At 29.2% G+C, this 16,546-nt stretch overlaps 2 protein-coding genes across 3 annotated transcripts in view; one reads left to right on the forward strand and one right to left on the reverse strand.

Annotated features, from left to right (window-relative positions):
- The window catches only part of LOC111612788 (ankyrin repeat domain-containing protein 6-like), a 53,644-nt gene extending 50,935 nt beyond the window's left edge, over positions 1 to 2,709 (forward strand). For both annotated transcript variants that reach the window (XM_023354046.1, XM_023354044.1), the window contains 7 exons: positions 66 to 164; positions 417 to 515; positions 588 to 686; positions 758 to 856; positions 935 to 1,141; positions 1,210 to 1,407; positions 1,477 to 2,709. In XM_023354046.1, the coding sequence (XP_023209814.1) occupies positions 66 to 164; positions 417 to 515; positions 588 to 686; positions 758 to 856; positions 935 to 1,141; positions 1,210 to 1,407; positions 1,477 to 2,628 (1,953 nt within the window). In that variant the 3' untranslated portion in view covers positions 2,629 to 2,709. The remainder of the gene's footprint in view (positions 1 to 65; positions 165 to 416; positions 516 to 587; positions 687 to 757; positions 857 to 934; positions 1,142 to 1,209; positions 1,408 to 1,476) is intronic.
- LOC111612790 (acetyl-CoA acetyltransferase, mitochondrial-like) lies at positions 1,222 to 10,443 on the reverse strand. Its single transcript, XM_023354048.1, has 6 exons — positions 10,188 to 10,443; positions 8,843 to 8,907; positions 8,602 to 8,759; positions 8,405 to 8,521; positions 2,765 to 3,013; positions 1,222 to 1,354 (listed from the first exon to the last, which is right to left on the reverse strand). The coding sequence occupies exons 1-5, from the start codon at positions 10,240 to 10,242 to the stop codon at positions 2,770 to 2,772; spliced, it is 639 nt and encodes a 212-aa protein (XP_023209816.1). The 5' UTR covers positions 10,243 to 10,443; the 3' UTR covers positions 1,222 to 1,354; positions 2,765 to 2,769.
- Between the last annotated feature and the right edge of the window lie 6,103 nt (positions 10,444 to 16,546).

Below are 16,546 nucleotides of genomic sequence, written 5' to 3' on the forward strand. Positions count from 1 at the left end.
CTTGTACTTCTTAAGCAATAACACTATGTCGAGTGCCATTGTTAATAACAATTTACTTTTTACAGCATGGAAACACAGCTCTACACGAAGCTGCCTGGAAGGGGTACAGCCAGACTCTGGAAGTTCTTTGTAAACATAAGGCTAACGTGTATATACTGAATAAGGTTTGTAGTATACACTTAAATATTTATTACAGATTTACTTACTGCTTATTATTAATGCAAATTTATGCTCAGGATACGACCACAACCTTGAATTCTTTAATTCTGTGACTGTTTCACACGATTAGGGTGTTGGACTTAATTACTATTCATCTAAAAACGGCTACTGAATACAAAAAACTAATTAATTAATAATAATTTAACAAGAAATTTGTTAAAATTGTAAATGAAAATTAAGTTATTCTTATTTTTTAGGGTGGTTTCTCGGCACTTCATCTTGCGTGTCAAAATGGTCATAATCAAAGCTGTAGGGTCATACTCTTATCGGGATGCAAACCGGACATAAAAAATAATGTAAGTGTGACGATTAATATTTTTATTCTTCTTTTAGTTTACAAATAGAAATATTAAATTAAATATTTATAGTATGGAGACACACCACTTCATACAGCTTCCAGGTATGGACATGCCGGAGTACTTAGGATACTGATAAGTGCTTTCTGTCATACATCCGAGCTGAACAAAGTATCGTATCATAGCTTTAATTATAAATTTAGTAGATTTTTCTAGGTTTAGTAATTTAAAACTTACTTTAGAATGGCGACACTGCTCTACATATAGCAGCGGCTATGGGGAGAAGGAAACTAACAAGAATCCTCTTAGAGGCAGGATGTGATCAAATGATAAGGAATAAAGTAATTGATTAAATATTATTCTTAATATAATTAATTATGCATGGCTAATAATTGTGTTTTGCATATGATTTTCTGTAGCAGGGTGAGAGAGCCATTGATATTGCAGAAAGGAAAGAATTTACGGAAGTTCAAAATATACTTTTAAATCCACCCGCTAAAGTTATTCACGTGCAGCAAAAGAGTAAGGACGAAAAGAAACAAAATAAGAAAAGGGATAAAGGAAGTGGAACGTCACAGGGCAGTAAAGACAGCACTAATAAGCAGAGAAGAGATAAACATAAAAAGGTGTGTGTTAGTATCAATAAAAACGGTACTCATACAAAATATAATTGTATTTAACATTATTCATACAGAGCAAACACGGCCATAAAGTTCACTTTATGGACGAAGGCAAGAAAAATGTCCTTTGGAACGGTCATTGGAGTCCTTACGGATGTCCCATGTTTCCCAATATGGCGGATTTCCCTTCTCCGAAACTAGATTCGCTTCCACCAGAACCTTTAAAGAAGGGAGAACAATATTACATAGATCTCGAAGGAAATATTAAAAAAGTATATCATATTCTAATTATTAATTACTAAATAATTTATCTTTTCGTTAAGAAAACTTAATTAATTTAGGGTCCCGTTGGCGTTGGGTACAGTTGCTACTGCGCTCCATTTTTCCAACACGTAGAAAAGAAGATGGAGGTGGATAAGCAAGAGATCATGGATCATATAGATCACGCTCACGACGATTTAAACGATAAAATTGCCAGTTTAGAAAGGAGGACAAGGACTCAAATATTAAATATGAATCAGACTATGAAAGAAAAATTAGCAACCGAACGGGCGGAATGTATCGAAAGAATAGAAAGACGTTCCATGAGAGAGAAGTTAGAGTTAGAGAAAGTTCAACAGCAAAGTGCGGATTGTATTAGGAAGGAAATGAAGTCGTGGGTTCATAATAAATTCTCAGATATCGAAGATAGAAAGAAACACGACGAAAATATTCACCATAATCACAACGAGAGGACTCATTTGCAGCAGTCATTGGAGGGTATAATGAGGACTAAGTCGGAATCCGAATCGGACGACAGCGAATCCTTGCAAGGGACTACAGCAAATAACCCAATTCTGTCTTATCAGAATAACAACAATAATAATAATAATAATAAAAGTGAAGCGGCTAACGGGTGTAACGACAGAGACGATCATCCACCTGTGGGACAAGTGCAAAGGCTACGGACCGATTTCGAAAAGTTAGGCGCAAGACCAAAATATTTTGTTCCTACGTCGTACCAGTGCCCCAATAGCGGATCCAATATAAACGACAATAAAGATTCAAAAACTGATTCTAAGGCCGAGAGTGAATCCATAAATAGTGATCTCAGGGCGGGCGAAACGTGTCCCCAACCTTTAGAAATTTACGTGGGGGAACATCCCAAAGAATCCACACCTGATTCCGGATACCACACCAAGATGTCACCGAGAATTAGTGAAAGCAGTGGATCACCGTATTGCCAACCTTTATCCAGTTCGCAGTTGCCTCCTCAATCGTATCACTCTGGTATTCCTAGTCAGTTGTATTCGCATTGCCATAATGGTCATAATTCCGTTAACCATAATGGACTCCCCCCAGCTTCTCAGTATATTTATAACGAAGAGAGAAGGTCGCTAAACGGTACGCACCGCGCGAATAATTCCAGTCACGTTCACTTTACCTGCGTCGATCATCTGTGTAAACTTAACGAAGGACTCAATTTGTCCGGTGATGGATCAAGTTTAGTGTAATTATTGTATTTCTAATGTAAATATTATTTACACACGGCGTCATTGTACAGTATTAACATAATAAAATGCTTCGCATCTCTACGTTTATTTTTTAATATCGATTATTACACTAACAGAAAAATGTAATCAAACTTACCACACTTAAGTTTCGTTTAGTTTACTTTCCAGCAAGGCATAATATGCTCTGTTTTTCATTAGGAATTTCCCGTTGAGATGAAATACTGGAATTTCGTAACGATATTTCCCGTATAAGTGCTTATTTTCTGGCTGTGTTATATCGATTTCTACGAGTCGTACCCTATGCAACAATGGTCTTATTACTTCCTTTGCTTCCTCGCATAATGGGCATGGATGTTTTGTGTAGAGTGTTAAGACTGGTAACTCTCTATTTGTAAAAATAATAATTCATGTATTTTATCAAAACCTAGACATTAAAAATGCTTTGAAGATTTTATCTTAAAAATATGGGATGCTGCAAAGGGGTAACACAAAATTTTTATTTCCATCATTAATTTCACTGCAGTGAAATGGCATTTACAAAGCTTACCTGCTATTTTTCTTCACTGGATGCCAAAGCAATAACTAAACCATTACACAACAAAAGGCATGCTAAAGAAGGAAATATATATGGTGTGTATCAATTAAATTATTATACTTTAGTTCTATGTATCAGTTGACTGAATTTTGAGTTTTAAAATGACAAAGTATTGTAAAACTTATCAGATTAATACAATACGTTGCCAAATCATTTTGAATTTATAACACCTTCAAATTTAGGAGCATGCTACTTTTAATCTAGAAAAATGACATAGAAAGCTAACTGCTGTTTGTACAGTAATTTTTACCAGTTTTATGTAAATTTTTGTTTACAATTGATCAGTCTCTCTGACTAAAGTATTTGATGTATTAAAAGAAATAATTTCTTTTGTTAATTCCTAATAAACAAACATTTCAATATATTCTACAATAAGGGATCTTTCACAAGGATTATGATTCTGAAACTACAGGTCTTCTGTATTACACAAAGGGAATGAATACAGTTTGTAATAAAAAAATTATAAAACATACATAGATGCTAACATACAGTTAATTTGAAATAAATTGTTTTTAAATCAGAAAAAACAACAAAATTATTTCCAAATGTTAATTAAAATATTTTTGATGATAATATGGAATTGATACAGCTAAGTGAATTTGATATTATAGAATCCTCTTAAATGTATTATCATTTTGTAACTAATGCAAACTTATTAAGGCTCTGATTGAGTTGCAATGCAAGTAACATTTAAGAAATATTTTAAGAAATTCTGTAAGTTTTATGTAAAATAATAAACTTTTACAATCTTTATTGTACATTTAAAGGTTTGGCTTTGTGCAATTTTAAGCATCATACAGATTAAAGACAAGTTTTCTGTAACCTAATAGCATCTTGAGCAGACCACTATTTGGTTTGGTGTTATGTCTGGTTATAGCCACCTTTTTCTGGTCTTGAGTTGTAACAAGTTTCTATAACAAAACTGATGAGCCAGAGGAAGTGGGAAAGGAAAAAGTGTTTATGTCACCAGTGCTCAAGTCCATACAAGTATTTATTGACGTTTTGGAGGGAGTAGGTTCATAACCTACATGTGTTGTAGATTCCATGTGCACTACCAAGCATGTTTCAATTTTCAATTTCAATTGATGCAATACTACATTATGGCAAATGCTCTGTAACCTTTACAAGATTTTATATTTAGCAAATTAGCTATCAATTTATGCATACTTATGACATCAGACACTAAAGCATTCATTATTTTAAAGCAGTAAATTTTTGATATTTTATTTACATTTAACAATTTAATCAATGTAGAATCATCAAGAAATTAAAAATATTTTTAATTGATTGGTGTTTAAAAATAAATTTCTTATTATAACGCATTCTTGAAGAATATATGCAAATTCTTTCTTTTTAAGCATCTTTGTAGATGAAGAATTATATTTCTTCAATGCAATTCATGTAGAATTGCATTGAAGAAATATAATTCTTCATATAATTCTGAACAGATAATGCTAATTCACTCCAATTTGTAATGATCCTGGACTTCTTATGCCGTTTTTTATCTATTAATTTAACTTCAAGATGCGGGGTACATTGCCTAGTAAAGTGGCTTTAATATGGCCAGGCCAGATAAAAGCCCATTTCGTTTGAAACAGACTGTCATTGGTTTGTTTTTCTGGCCACATTAAAATCGCTTTACTGGCTGACATAACCGTTGCTGTTTCTTCAAATCGTAAAGAAAATAAATAATAAAATAAGTCAAGGAACATTTTAACTGACTTTTAATGATTCCTTTAATTTAATTCTTAAATTATGTATTCAGAGTTTGAAATCGAGATAAGTGATTTGAAATATATAATTACAAACCATAATCATTAATGAATATATGAATAATATTTATTTATATTTTTTTTTATCTGATGAAATTACCATAGAAATCTGATCTACAGAACTCAATTTTTCCTATCAAACACTTTATGATGATTTATTATTGTATTTTTATAAAATACCAAAAGAAATTCGAATAAATTTCTTTTATTAGAATTTCTTTTGAATTCACTGCTTATATTAGAATTAGAATTCACTGCTTATAATTAATTCATTCTTTAAACTTTGAGCTCTTATCTGTCTAACCAAATGTACTTAATTTGTATAAATTTGATCAGGATTTTGTTTAAAATCATAATTAAAAACTGTTTCCTTAAATAAAATCAGATAAACTTTGTCTGCACACCTGTTTACTGTTGCCTGTAGCATTATTTTTTAATCACTTAGTTTCAGATTAATATCTGATTAAATATTCATAAGATATAACTTTTACTTTTAAAAAATATAGAAATATTGTATGCAGTTTTTTATTTTTTATCCTTATATCTTTATATGAATAATACTTCATTTTATTTGTCGTATTTATCAATAATTCTATCATGACATGTCAAAGAAGAATTTTACACTTCGTTATCAACGGCATTTTAATAATCATACCACACATTCAACTGTATGTATTTATACATTTAAGTTAGAAATACTTTCAACTTACTGTATTTTTGCTATTTCTTCATTTATATATATGTTAAAAATTTCAAAAATTGCTTCTTGTTTATTTCAAAATGTGTTAACAAGTTTTGTGTAAAAGTATGGTACATGTACTGTACATCCAAATGATGTCCCATAAGTACAAAGCCACAAAAGTTAAGTTGATCTTTGTGTACTCTTTCAGGTAAAGCATGACACCAAGTAAGGAGGAATGAATTCAAGTTATTTTGATGATAGTGGGGAAACGAAGTGGTTGGGATGCAGCCTGTTAAACACTTCAAGTTCTTGCTAACTGCAAGTCTCTACCATCAAAATATATTAATTTCATTCCAGTTGGTGCCATGCCTATTTATAAAAGAATAAGCAAAGACGGATCAATTGAACACACTACCCCCCCACACACACACAGGGTATCCATGATCCCCTTCATATCTGGGTCTTTTCTTTTTACTAATGAAAATTGTTTTAAAATATTGAACAAACTATTGCTTATAAGTTTAACATAATGAAAACACTATGTTTTAAGGAAATATACAAAACTTGGCACCAATGAACAAATATGAAAAAAAAAAAATCATTGATCTACTTAATCAAAAACTAGAAATATATGGATAAAGTGAGAGTTTATATAGTGAATACAAATTATTAAAATACAGGCATTTTCCCACTTAATGTCAGTACTGAATAAAATACCTATATAAGTAACAAACTATTGTGTTTAGATGTAAATGCTTACCTTAAAGCATCATTTCCTGATTGCCAAGCAATTACTTTGTACAAACAAATGTACTACAATGTAATAATGTGAGTGTTATTTGCTGTGTTGTAAGAAGTTTATGATACAAAACAGCAGTAAAGAAATTTATCAAAAAAATGCTGACAAAATTTGCAATAAAATGAACTGCAATATATGTTTAGAAATGTCTGACAATTCAGCAAATTATGTAATTGACACTATTCTAGATACATCATAAAAACATGTTGAGACTGTTAGAGATGTTAATATGATATTATAATGTGATGCCCCTTCAAGTACCAACTACATTCAAGACACATTCAATTTCTTGTTTTTCACTGAGCTAGTCAACTATATCTGAAATGTAACTTGAGATTTTCCCACTTATTGTTTTGTTAAAGACATGTTGTATTTTTAGGATGTAAATATGTTTCTTATATAAATATTGTATTGAAAGATACATTGTACAAAGTTTGGGTATTAAAAATCAAAGGGTATTCTACCAGGAAATATTAGATGAAGATATCTGTATTTAATGATGTGGATTTTATTTTCTAAACATTATATTACAAAATTAAAGAGCATTTCACTTTAATATTTGTTGATTACCCTTCAAATCTAACCTCTAAAGTTTATCGCAGCAAGTATTAGACATTAAAACTGATGGTTCTATGGTCTATTTTTATTTTGAAGATGCAATATTTTGTTCCTAGAACAACTGTACCTACATATTTAAAGCCAAAAAATTTCTGTTATTAATGAAAAAGATGCATAGATTAAGTTGTTGAATTTGGCTAATTCTCTTTATTCCATAAATTATCTTAAAAAGTTTTCTTGATTTCTGTTATATATATAGCTTATCATTAACAATTATTGAATAAAATGAAACAATAAAACAATTTATTTCCTCGTAGTTTTTTCACTTTTGACCTTGCCCTTTTGACACCCACTTTAACTAAGTTATTCCTCTTTTAATTATTAAATTTTTAAAAACTGTTTGCACATAAGCTGCCTATATACTAAAGTCAATACTCTATGTTTATAAACATTATATACATAATTATTCTATTTTTTATTAACTTCTGTTCTTAAATGCAGAACAAACATTTGTTCTCAAACATTCAATTTTCATGTAATTTAAAGTTAAAAGCAAAAATATTTCTAGCTAGAAGATTTAAAAAACAATGTCTCAGAAAAAGTGCAAAGAAACAAGTCTTTCAATTTCACAAAACAGTTCCATAAAAATCAAAATTATATATGCATGACAGATCTTTCCTTGAAAGCATTTGCCAGAAATGGCAATTTTACCCCTCCTTGTTGATAAATACTACTAAAGCAGTTATGACAGAAGTTTATGTATTGGCAAAATATAAAATGGCTTCGTCATATCTTAATTAAAAGATTTCGAAACATGTCTTTCAATTTGACGAAAATTGCACGTTTGAAACAGATCTTTCCTCTCGGGCATTTGTTGGAGATAGAGTTTCATCCTCCTCGTCCAGTATATAATTTTCCTTGTTACTAAACTACTTCATCAAACTGAAAGATAATTAAAGATGTAACAAAGTCATTTTATATTTTATAGAGCATTTTGGTTATCCGAAACGGTTCATCTTTATTATATTTTTTTACAGCATTAATATTTAGTGGATGTTAGCATATTCTTTATTCTATGCTCCTATTGTTAATTAAATAAATCTACTCTTTTTCTTTTATAAAAGTATTTAAATAAATATTTATTTCAATTAATATTATATGCAACATAATTGATTAATACATTTTTGATTATGTTTTAGTTTGTCATCACAGATAAAACATTAGCGTTGCAATTATTAGATACCATTTTAAACATTGCCACTTGGACAAGATAAAGTGTAAATATATATTTATATATATAAAATAACAATTTAACCCATGATTAACTTTTTTTATATTATGCCTAAAAGCATAACGTGCATCTAACTTACATCTTCTGTATCAACATGGCAGATGCACCGCCTCCTCCGTTGCATACGCCAGCCATTCCGTATTCGCCAGGTTTTAAGGAAAAAGCTAAATGGTTCAGTACTCTGGCACCCGACATTCTAATATTAATAAAATATTTATATTAAACATTTCTAAACAATAAAATATTAAAATTTGATAAATTTTATATGAAATATACCCTAAAGGATGTCCTAGACTGACGGCACCTCCCCAGGTATTCACTTTTTCCAATTCTAAATCGAGTATTTTCACATTTGATAAAGTCACAACACTGAAAGCTTCATTAATTTCCCACAATGCAATTTCACTCTTTTTGATTCCAGTCATTTCCAACAACTTTATGGGGGAGAATCAATATCGATAACTTTTTAGATTAAGTTTAAATAAATTAAACAAGTTTAATGAAAATTAAAAATTACCTTGGTTATTGCAAAAGAAGGAGCAATAGGAAAATTTATTGGTTCAATTGCAGCATCTGTAAAACCTGAATATAAAAATGATTAACTATAATAAATTTATTAANTATAATTACATTCTATATTCTTTTCATCGTTTCGTAGATAGAATTGGAAAAATGCCTGGCACTCGTTTTCCTTTTACTTGTTGATATTGATATTGAAGAAAGACAAAAGCCTACTCAGAGGTTCAGGCTGGAAGGGAAGAGAAGGAAGAAGGACAAAAGACAGATTAAAGCAATAAGGAAGCACAGGGATGACCTGGTCAGATAAAAAGAATGGGTGAAAACACACAGCACTCATAAGCAACTAATATAAATATAATTAACTGTTGTGCTGATATTTGAGTAATTAGACTATTGCTGGATCCTGAAAACATGAAGAAGGACAAAAGACAGACACTTAATTTTGTGTTTCTTCTACACATAAAAGAAACACTGTTTTTGCCTTTTATACATTATTTAGATGGTGACTGACTAAAGTGGTCTAAAGTGTTAGTTTTTTAAAAATCTTCTAGTTTAAAAGTTTATTTTTTATTATAATACTGTAACCAATTGTCTTGTTTACACTTAAATTGAAATATTAGCAATATGAGTTAAATTTAAAAACAATTAGAATTTATGTGGAAAACTAACAAATATTCATAATTTATTTGCTATTTTCAGTTAATATAAATTTGAATCACTAACAGTTAATGTTAATTACGTAAGAAACAGTAAATATTTAGTATATTGCTCAAATAAACAATATACAAGGTGTCCTGTAAGTCTGGAACCATTGCAGTTAGGTTGACTTTGTTTATTCTTTTACAGGTAAAGCATAGTGTTGAGTAAGGAGGAATGAGTTCAAGTTATTTTGATAGTGGAGACTTGCAGTAAGCAAGAAGTTGCCAGACAGTTTAATGGGCTGTATGCTGACCACCATATGTGATTGATGGGCAGCCTTTTAAACTCTGGCAACTTCTTGTTGACCACAAGTCTCCACCATCGAAATAATTTCAATTTATTCCTCCTATTCAACACTACACTTTACCTGTTCTATAGTTCTAGACTGATGTGACTGTGTATAATTTATAAGTGAATTCAGTTACTACAGTGTAGATATACTTGTATATAGCTTAGATTATTCTTCAGCAAAGATTTTATCAAATCAGAATTACATTTTACAAATGAAAAGAGAAAATATCGTAACTATACTTTTAAAGACTACTCTCATTCCATAAATCTTATTAAAGAAGTGAATTATTCCAGTTTTAATTTTAAAATTTGAAATAAATTAAACTATAATATTTTGAACTTCAGTAACTTACCAATAATTTTTGCCAAAGGTTTGATATTTAACTTATCAGCTGCATTTCTTGTCATTAGGACACAAGCGGCTGCACCATCTGCTATCGAACTAGAATTAGCTGCAGTTACGGTACCTAGGAGAAATTTTAAATAAACATATCAACTATGATATTTTGTATAAAATATGGAATGTGAAAAACAGTCTCAAAGGTGGAAGGAGTAGGTGGCAAGGGCCAGCATTTCTGAATGGAACTTGAAAAACAAAACACCAGTTTTGAACATTTGGGTAAATGTTATACGCTGTAGAGTTTTTGGAGTTAAGGTTAATTGCAACCTCTTTGGTTATGCACACAATCTCAACAAATGACATGAAAAATTTAATGCCTTTTCTATGGGAAAATCCTTTTATAAAAATTCTCAAAAATGTAAGCAGATAGAATTCTAATGCAAAATAGTTTTTGGTCTATTTAATTCTTCTATTAATGCACAGTTCAAAATTTTTAAAGGCAATTTCATTAATTTTCTGAATTCCAAACCATACATTAACCTTTCAACAGTGGGATAGTCAGATATATCCCAAAGTCGTGAAGAATAAACGTGGAAATTTTTAAAGTATTTTTCCATGCATTTTTTTTCTCATTACCATTTTGGAAAAAGATTTTGTAAACAGTTATGTCTAGTAAAGAAAAGTCTTTTTTTTATTGTTATATAATTTATTTTTTATCTGAAGTTTTTTTCGCAATAGTTTTTAGCGATACCCCCAAGAGAATTCAACAGATATATACATCCCTCACCAGTGCCACACGATCGCCCTGGATGAATATATCTGTCCCTCATTGTTGAGTGGTTAATAGAAGAATTAAATAGGGTTTTAAAGGAAATAATAATAAATTGTTTGGATCTATCTACTTCTATCCGAGAATTTTTGTAAAAGGATTTTCCCATAGAAAAAGGATTAAACTTTTAATGCCATCTGCTGGGATTATGTGCATAACCAAAGAGGTTGCAATTAGCTTTAATATTCCATAATTTGTTCTTAATAATTTAGAAATATTTAGATGAATACTTGATAAGANTCCCACTTAATGTCAGTACTGAATAAAATACCTATATAAGTAACAAAGTATTGTGTTTAGATGTAAATGCTTACCTTAAAGCATCATTTCCTGATTGCCAAGCAATTACTTTGTACAAACAAATGTACTACAATGTAATAATGTGAGTGTTATTTGCTCTTGAGCAGACCACTATTTGGTTTGGTATTATGTCTGGTTATAGCCACCTTTTTCTGGTCTTGAGTTGTAACAAGTTTCTATAACAAAACTGATGAGCCAGAGGAAGTGGGAAAGGAAAAAGTGTTTATGTCACCAGTGCTCAAGTCCATACAAGCATTTATTGACGTTTTGGAGGGAGTAGGTTCATAACCTACATGTGTTGTAGATTCCATGTGCACTACCAAGCATGTTTCAATTTTCAATTTCAATTGATGCAATACTACATTATGGCAAATGCTCTGTAACCTTTACAAGATTTTATATTTAGCAAATTAGCTATCAATTTATGCATACTTATGACATCAGACACTAAAGCATTCATTATTTTAAAGCAGTAAATTTTTGATATTTTATTTACATTTAACAATTTAATCAATGTAGAATCATCAAGAAATTAAAAATATTTTTAATTGATTGGTGTTTAAAAATAAATTTCTTATTATAACGCATTCTTGAAGAATATATGCAAATTCTTTCTTTTTAAGCATCTTTGTAGATGAAGAATTATATTTCTTCAATGCAATTCATGTAGAATTGCATTGAAGAAATATAATTCTTCATATAATTCTGAACAGATAATGCTAATTCACTCCAATTTGTAATGATCCTGGACTTCTTATGCCGTTTTTTATCTATTAATTTAACTTCAAGATGCGGGGTACATTGCCTAGTAAAGTGGCTTTAATATGGCCAGGCCAGATAAAAGCCCATTTCGTTTGAAACAGACTGTCATTGGTTTGTTTTTCTGGCCACATTAAAATCGCTTTACTGGCTGACATAACCGTTGCTGTTTCTTCAAATCGTAAAGAAAATAAATAATAAAATAAGTCAAGGAACATTTTAACTGACTTTTAATGATTCCTTTAATTTAATTCTTAAATTATGTATTCAGAGTTTGAAATCGAGATAAGTGATTTGAAATATATAATTACAAACCATAATCATTAATGAATATATGAATAATATTTATTTATATTTTTTTTTATCTGATGAAATTACCATAGAAATCTGATCTACAGAACTCAATTTTTCCTATCAAACACTTTATGATGATTTATTATTGTATTTTTATAAAATACCAAAAGAAATTCGAATAAATTTCTTTTATTAGAATTTCTTTTGAATTCACTGCTTATATTAGAATTAGAATTCACTGCTTATAATTAATTCATTCTTTAAACTTTGAGCTCTTATCTGTCTAACCAAATGTACTTAATTTGTATAAATTTGATCAGGATTTTGTTTAAAATCATAATTAAAAACTGTTTCCTTAAATAAAATCAGATAAACTTTGTCTGCACACCTGTTTACTGTTGCCTGTAGCATTATTTTTTAATCACTTAGTTTCAGATTAATATCTGATTAAATATTCATAAGATATAACTTTTACTTTTAAAAAATATAGAAATATTGTATGCAGTTTTTTATTTTTTATCCTTATATCTTTATATGAATAATACTTCATTTTATTTGTCGTATTTATCAATAATTCTATCATGACATGTCAAAGAAGAATTTTACACTTCGTTATCAACGGCATTTTAATAATCATACCACACATTCAACTGTATGTATTTATACATTTAAGTTAGAAATACTTTCAACTTACTGTATTTTTGCTATTTCTTCATTTATATATATGTTAAAAATTTCAAAAATTGCTTCTTGTTTATTTCAAAATGTGTTAACAAGTTTTGTGTAAAAGTATGGTACATGTACTGTACATCCAAATGATGTCCCATAAGTACAAAGCCACAAAAGTTAAGTTGATCTTTGTGTACTCTTTCAGGTAAAGCATGACACCAAGTAAGGAGGAATGAATTCAAGTTATTTTGATGATAGTGGGGAAACGAAGTGGTTGGGATGCAGCCTGTTAAACACTTCAAGTTCTTGCTAACTGCAAGTCTCTACCATCAAAATATATTAATTTCATTCCAGTTGGTGCCATGCCTATTTATAAAAGAATAAGCAAAGACGGATCAATTGAACACACTACCCCCCCCAACCACACAGGNATAATCATTAATGAATATATGAATAATATTTATTTATATTTTTTTTTATCTGATGAAATTACCATAGAAATCTGATCTACAGAACTCAATTTTTCCTATCAAACACTTTATGATGATTTATTATTGTATTTTTATAAAATACCAAAAGAAATTCTAATAAATCGACATTCACTGCTTATAATTAATTCATTCTTTAAACTTTGAGCTCTTATCTGTCTAACCAAATGTACTTAATTTGTATAAATTTGATCAGGATTTTGTTTAAAATCATAATTAAAAACTGTTTCCTTAAATAAAATCAGATAAACTTTGTCTGCACACCTGTTTACTGTTGCCTGTAGCATTATTTTTTAATCACTTAGTTTCAGATTAATATCTGATTAAATATTCATAAGATATAACTTTTACTTTTAAAAAATATAGAAATATTGTATGCAGTTTTTTATTTTTTATCCTTATATCTTTATATGAATAATACTTCATTTTATTTGTCGTATTTATCAATAATTCTATCATGACATGTCAAAGAAGAATTTTACACTTCGTTATCAACGGCATTTTAATAATCATACCACACATTCAACTGTATGTATTTATACATTTAAGTTAGAAATACTTTCAACTTACTGTATTTTTGCTATTTCTTCATTTATATATATGTTAAAAATTTCAAAAATTGCTTCTTGTTTATTTCAAAATGTGTTAACAAGTTTTGTGTAAAAGTATGGTACATGTACTGTACATCCAAATGATGTCCCATAAGTACGAAGCCACAAAAGTTAAGTTGATCTTTGTGTACTCTTTCAGGTAAAGCATGACACCAAGTAAGGAGGAATGAATTCAAGTTATTTTGATGATAGTGGGGAAACGAAGTGGTTGGGATGCAGCCTGTTAAACACTTCAAGTTCTTGCTAACTGCAAGTCTCTACCATCAAAATATATTAATTTCATTCCAGTTGGTGCCATGCCTATTTATAAAAGAATAAGCAAAGACGGATCAATTGAACACACTACCCCCCCCACACACACAGGGTATCCATGATCCCCTTCATATCTGGGTCTTTTCTTTTTACTAATGAAAATTGTTTTAAAATATTGAACAAACTATTGCTTATAAGTTTAACATAATGAAAACACTATGTTTTAAGGAAATATACAAAACTTGGCACCAATGAACAAATATGAAAAAAAAAAAATCATTGATCTACTTAATCAAAAACTAGAAATATATGGATAAAGTGAGAGTTTATATAGTGAATACAAATTATTAAAATACAGGCATTTTCCCACTTAATGTCAGTACTGAATAAAATACCTATATAAGTAACAAAGTATTGTGTTTAGATGTAAATGCTTACCTTAAAGCATCATTTCCTGATTGCCAAGCAATTACTTTGTACAAACAAATGTACTACAATGTAATAATGTGAGTGTTATTTGCTGTGTTGTAAGAAGTTTATGATACAAAACAGCAGTAAAGAAATTTATCAAAAAAATGCTGACAAAATTTGCAATAAAATGAACTGCAATATATGTTTAGAAATGTCTGACAATTCAGCAAATTATGTAATTGACACTATTCTAGATACATCATAAAAACATGTTGAGACTGTTAGAGATGTTAATATGATATTATAATGTGATGCCCCTTCAAGTACCAACTACATTCAAGACACATTCAATTTCTTGTTTTTCACTGAGCTAGTCAACTATATCTGAAATGTAACTTGAGATTTTCCCACTTATTGTTTTGTTAAAGACATGTTGTATTTTTAGGATGTAAATATGTTTCTTATATAAATATTGTATTGAAAGATACATTGTACAAAGTTTGGGTATTAAAAATCAAAGGGTATTCTACCAGGAAATATTAGATGAAGATATCTGTATTTAATGATGTGGATTTTATTTTCTAAACATTATATTACAAAATTAAAGAGCATTTCCACTTTAATATTTGTTGATTACCCTTCAAATCTAACCTCTAAAGTTTATCGCAGCAAGTATTAGACATTAAAACTGATGGTTCTATGGTCTATTTTTATTTTGAAGATGCAATATTTTGTTCCTAGAACAACTGTACCTACATATTTAAAGCCAAAAAATTTCTGTTATTAATGAAAAAGATGCATAGATTAAGTTGTTGAATTTGGCTAATTCTCTTTATTCCATAAATTATCTTAAAAAGTTTTCTTGATTTCTGTTATATATATAGCTTATCATTAACAATTATTGAATAAAATGAAACAATAAAACAATTTATTTCCTCGTAGTTTTTTCACTTTTGACACCCACTTTAACTAAATTATTCCTCTTTTAATTATTAAATTTTTAAAAAATGTTTGCACATAAGCTGCCTATATACTAAAGTCAATACTCTATGTTTATAAACATTATATACATAATTATTCTATTTTTTATTAACTTCTGTTCTTAAATGCAGAACAAACATTTGTTCTCAAACATTCAATTTTCATGTAATTTAAAGTTAAAAGCAAAAATATTTCTAGCTAGAAGATTTAAAAAACAATGTCTCAGAAAAAGTGCAAAGAAACAAGTCTTTCAATTTCACAAAACAGTTCCATAAAAATCAAAATTATATATGCATGACAGATCTTTCCTTGAAAGCATTTGCCAGAAATGGCAATTTTACCCCTCCTTGTTGATAAATACTACTAAAGCAGTTATGACAGAAGTTTATGTATTGGCAAAACATAAAATGGCTTCGTCATATCTTAATTAAAAGATTTCGAAACATGTCTTTCAATTTGACGAAAATTGCACGTTTGAAACAGATCTTTCCTCTCGGGCATTTGTTGGAGATAGAGTTTCATCCTCCCCGTCCAGTATATAATTTTCCTTGTTACTAAACTACTTCATCAAACTGAAAGATAATTAAAGATGTAACAAAGTCATTTTATATTTTATAGAGCATTTTGGTTATCCAAAATAGTTTCATCTTTATTATATTATTTTACAGCATTAATATTTAGTGGATGTTAGCATATTCTTTATTCTATGCTCATATTGTTAATTAAATAAATCTACTCTTTTTCTTTTATAAAAGTATTTAAATAAATATTTATTTCA

This window comes from Centruroides sculpturatus, unplaced genomic scaffold (assembly GCF_000671375.1).
Source record: "Centruroides sculpturatus isolate CEXI.00-Female unplaced genomic scaffold, Cexi_2.0 scaffold1860, whole genome shotgun sequence".
In the NCBI taxonomy this organism is placed as follows: domain Eukaryota; kingdom Metazoa; phylum Arthropoda; class Arachnida; order Scorpiones; family Buthidae; genus Centruroides; species Centruroides sculpturatus.

What these genes read in the sequence shown, in the direction of transcription:
- LOC111612790 (XM_023354048.1), bottom strand. Translation starts at nt 10,242, where the DNA reads ATGACAAGAAATGCAGCTGATAAGTTAAATATCAAACCTTTGGCAAAA. An exon ending in ACCTTTGGCAAAAATTATTG is followed by an intron (nt 8,908 to 10,187) that starts GTAAGTTACTGA and finishes TTTTATATTCAG; the next exon opens with GTTTTACAGATGCTGCAATT. An exon ending in CTTCTTTTGCAATAACCAAG is followed by an intron (nt 8,760 to 8,842) that starts GTAATTTTTAAT and finishes TCCCCCATAAAG; the next exon opens with TTGTTGGAAATGACTGGAAT.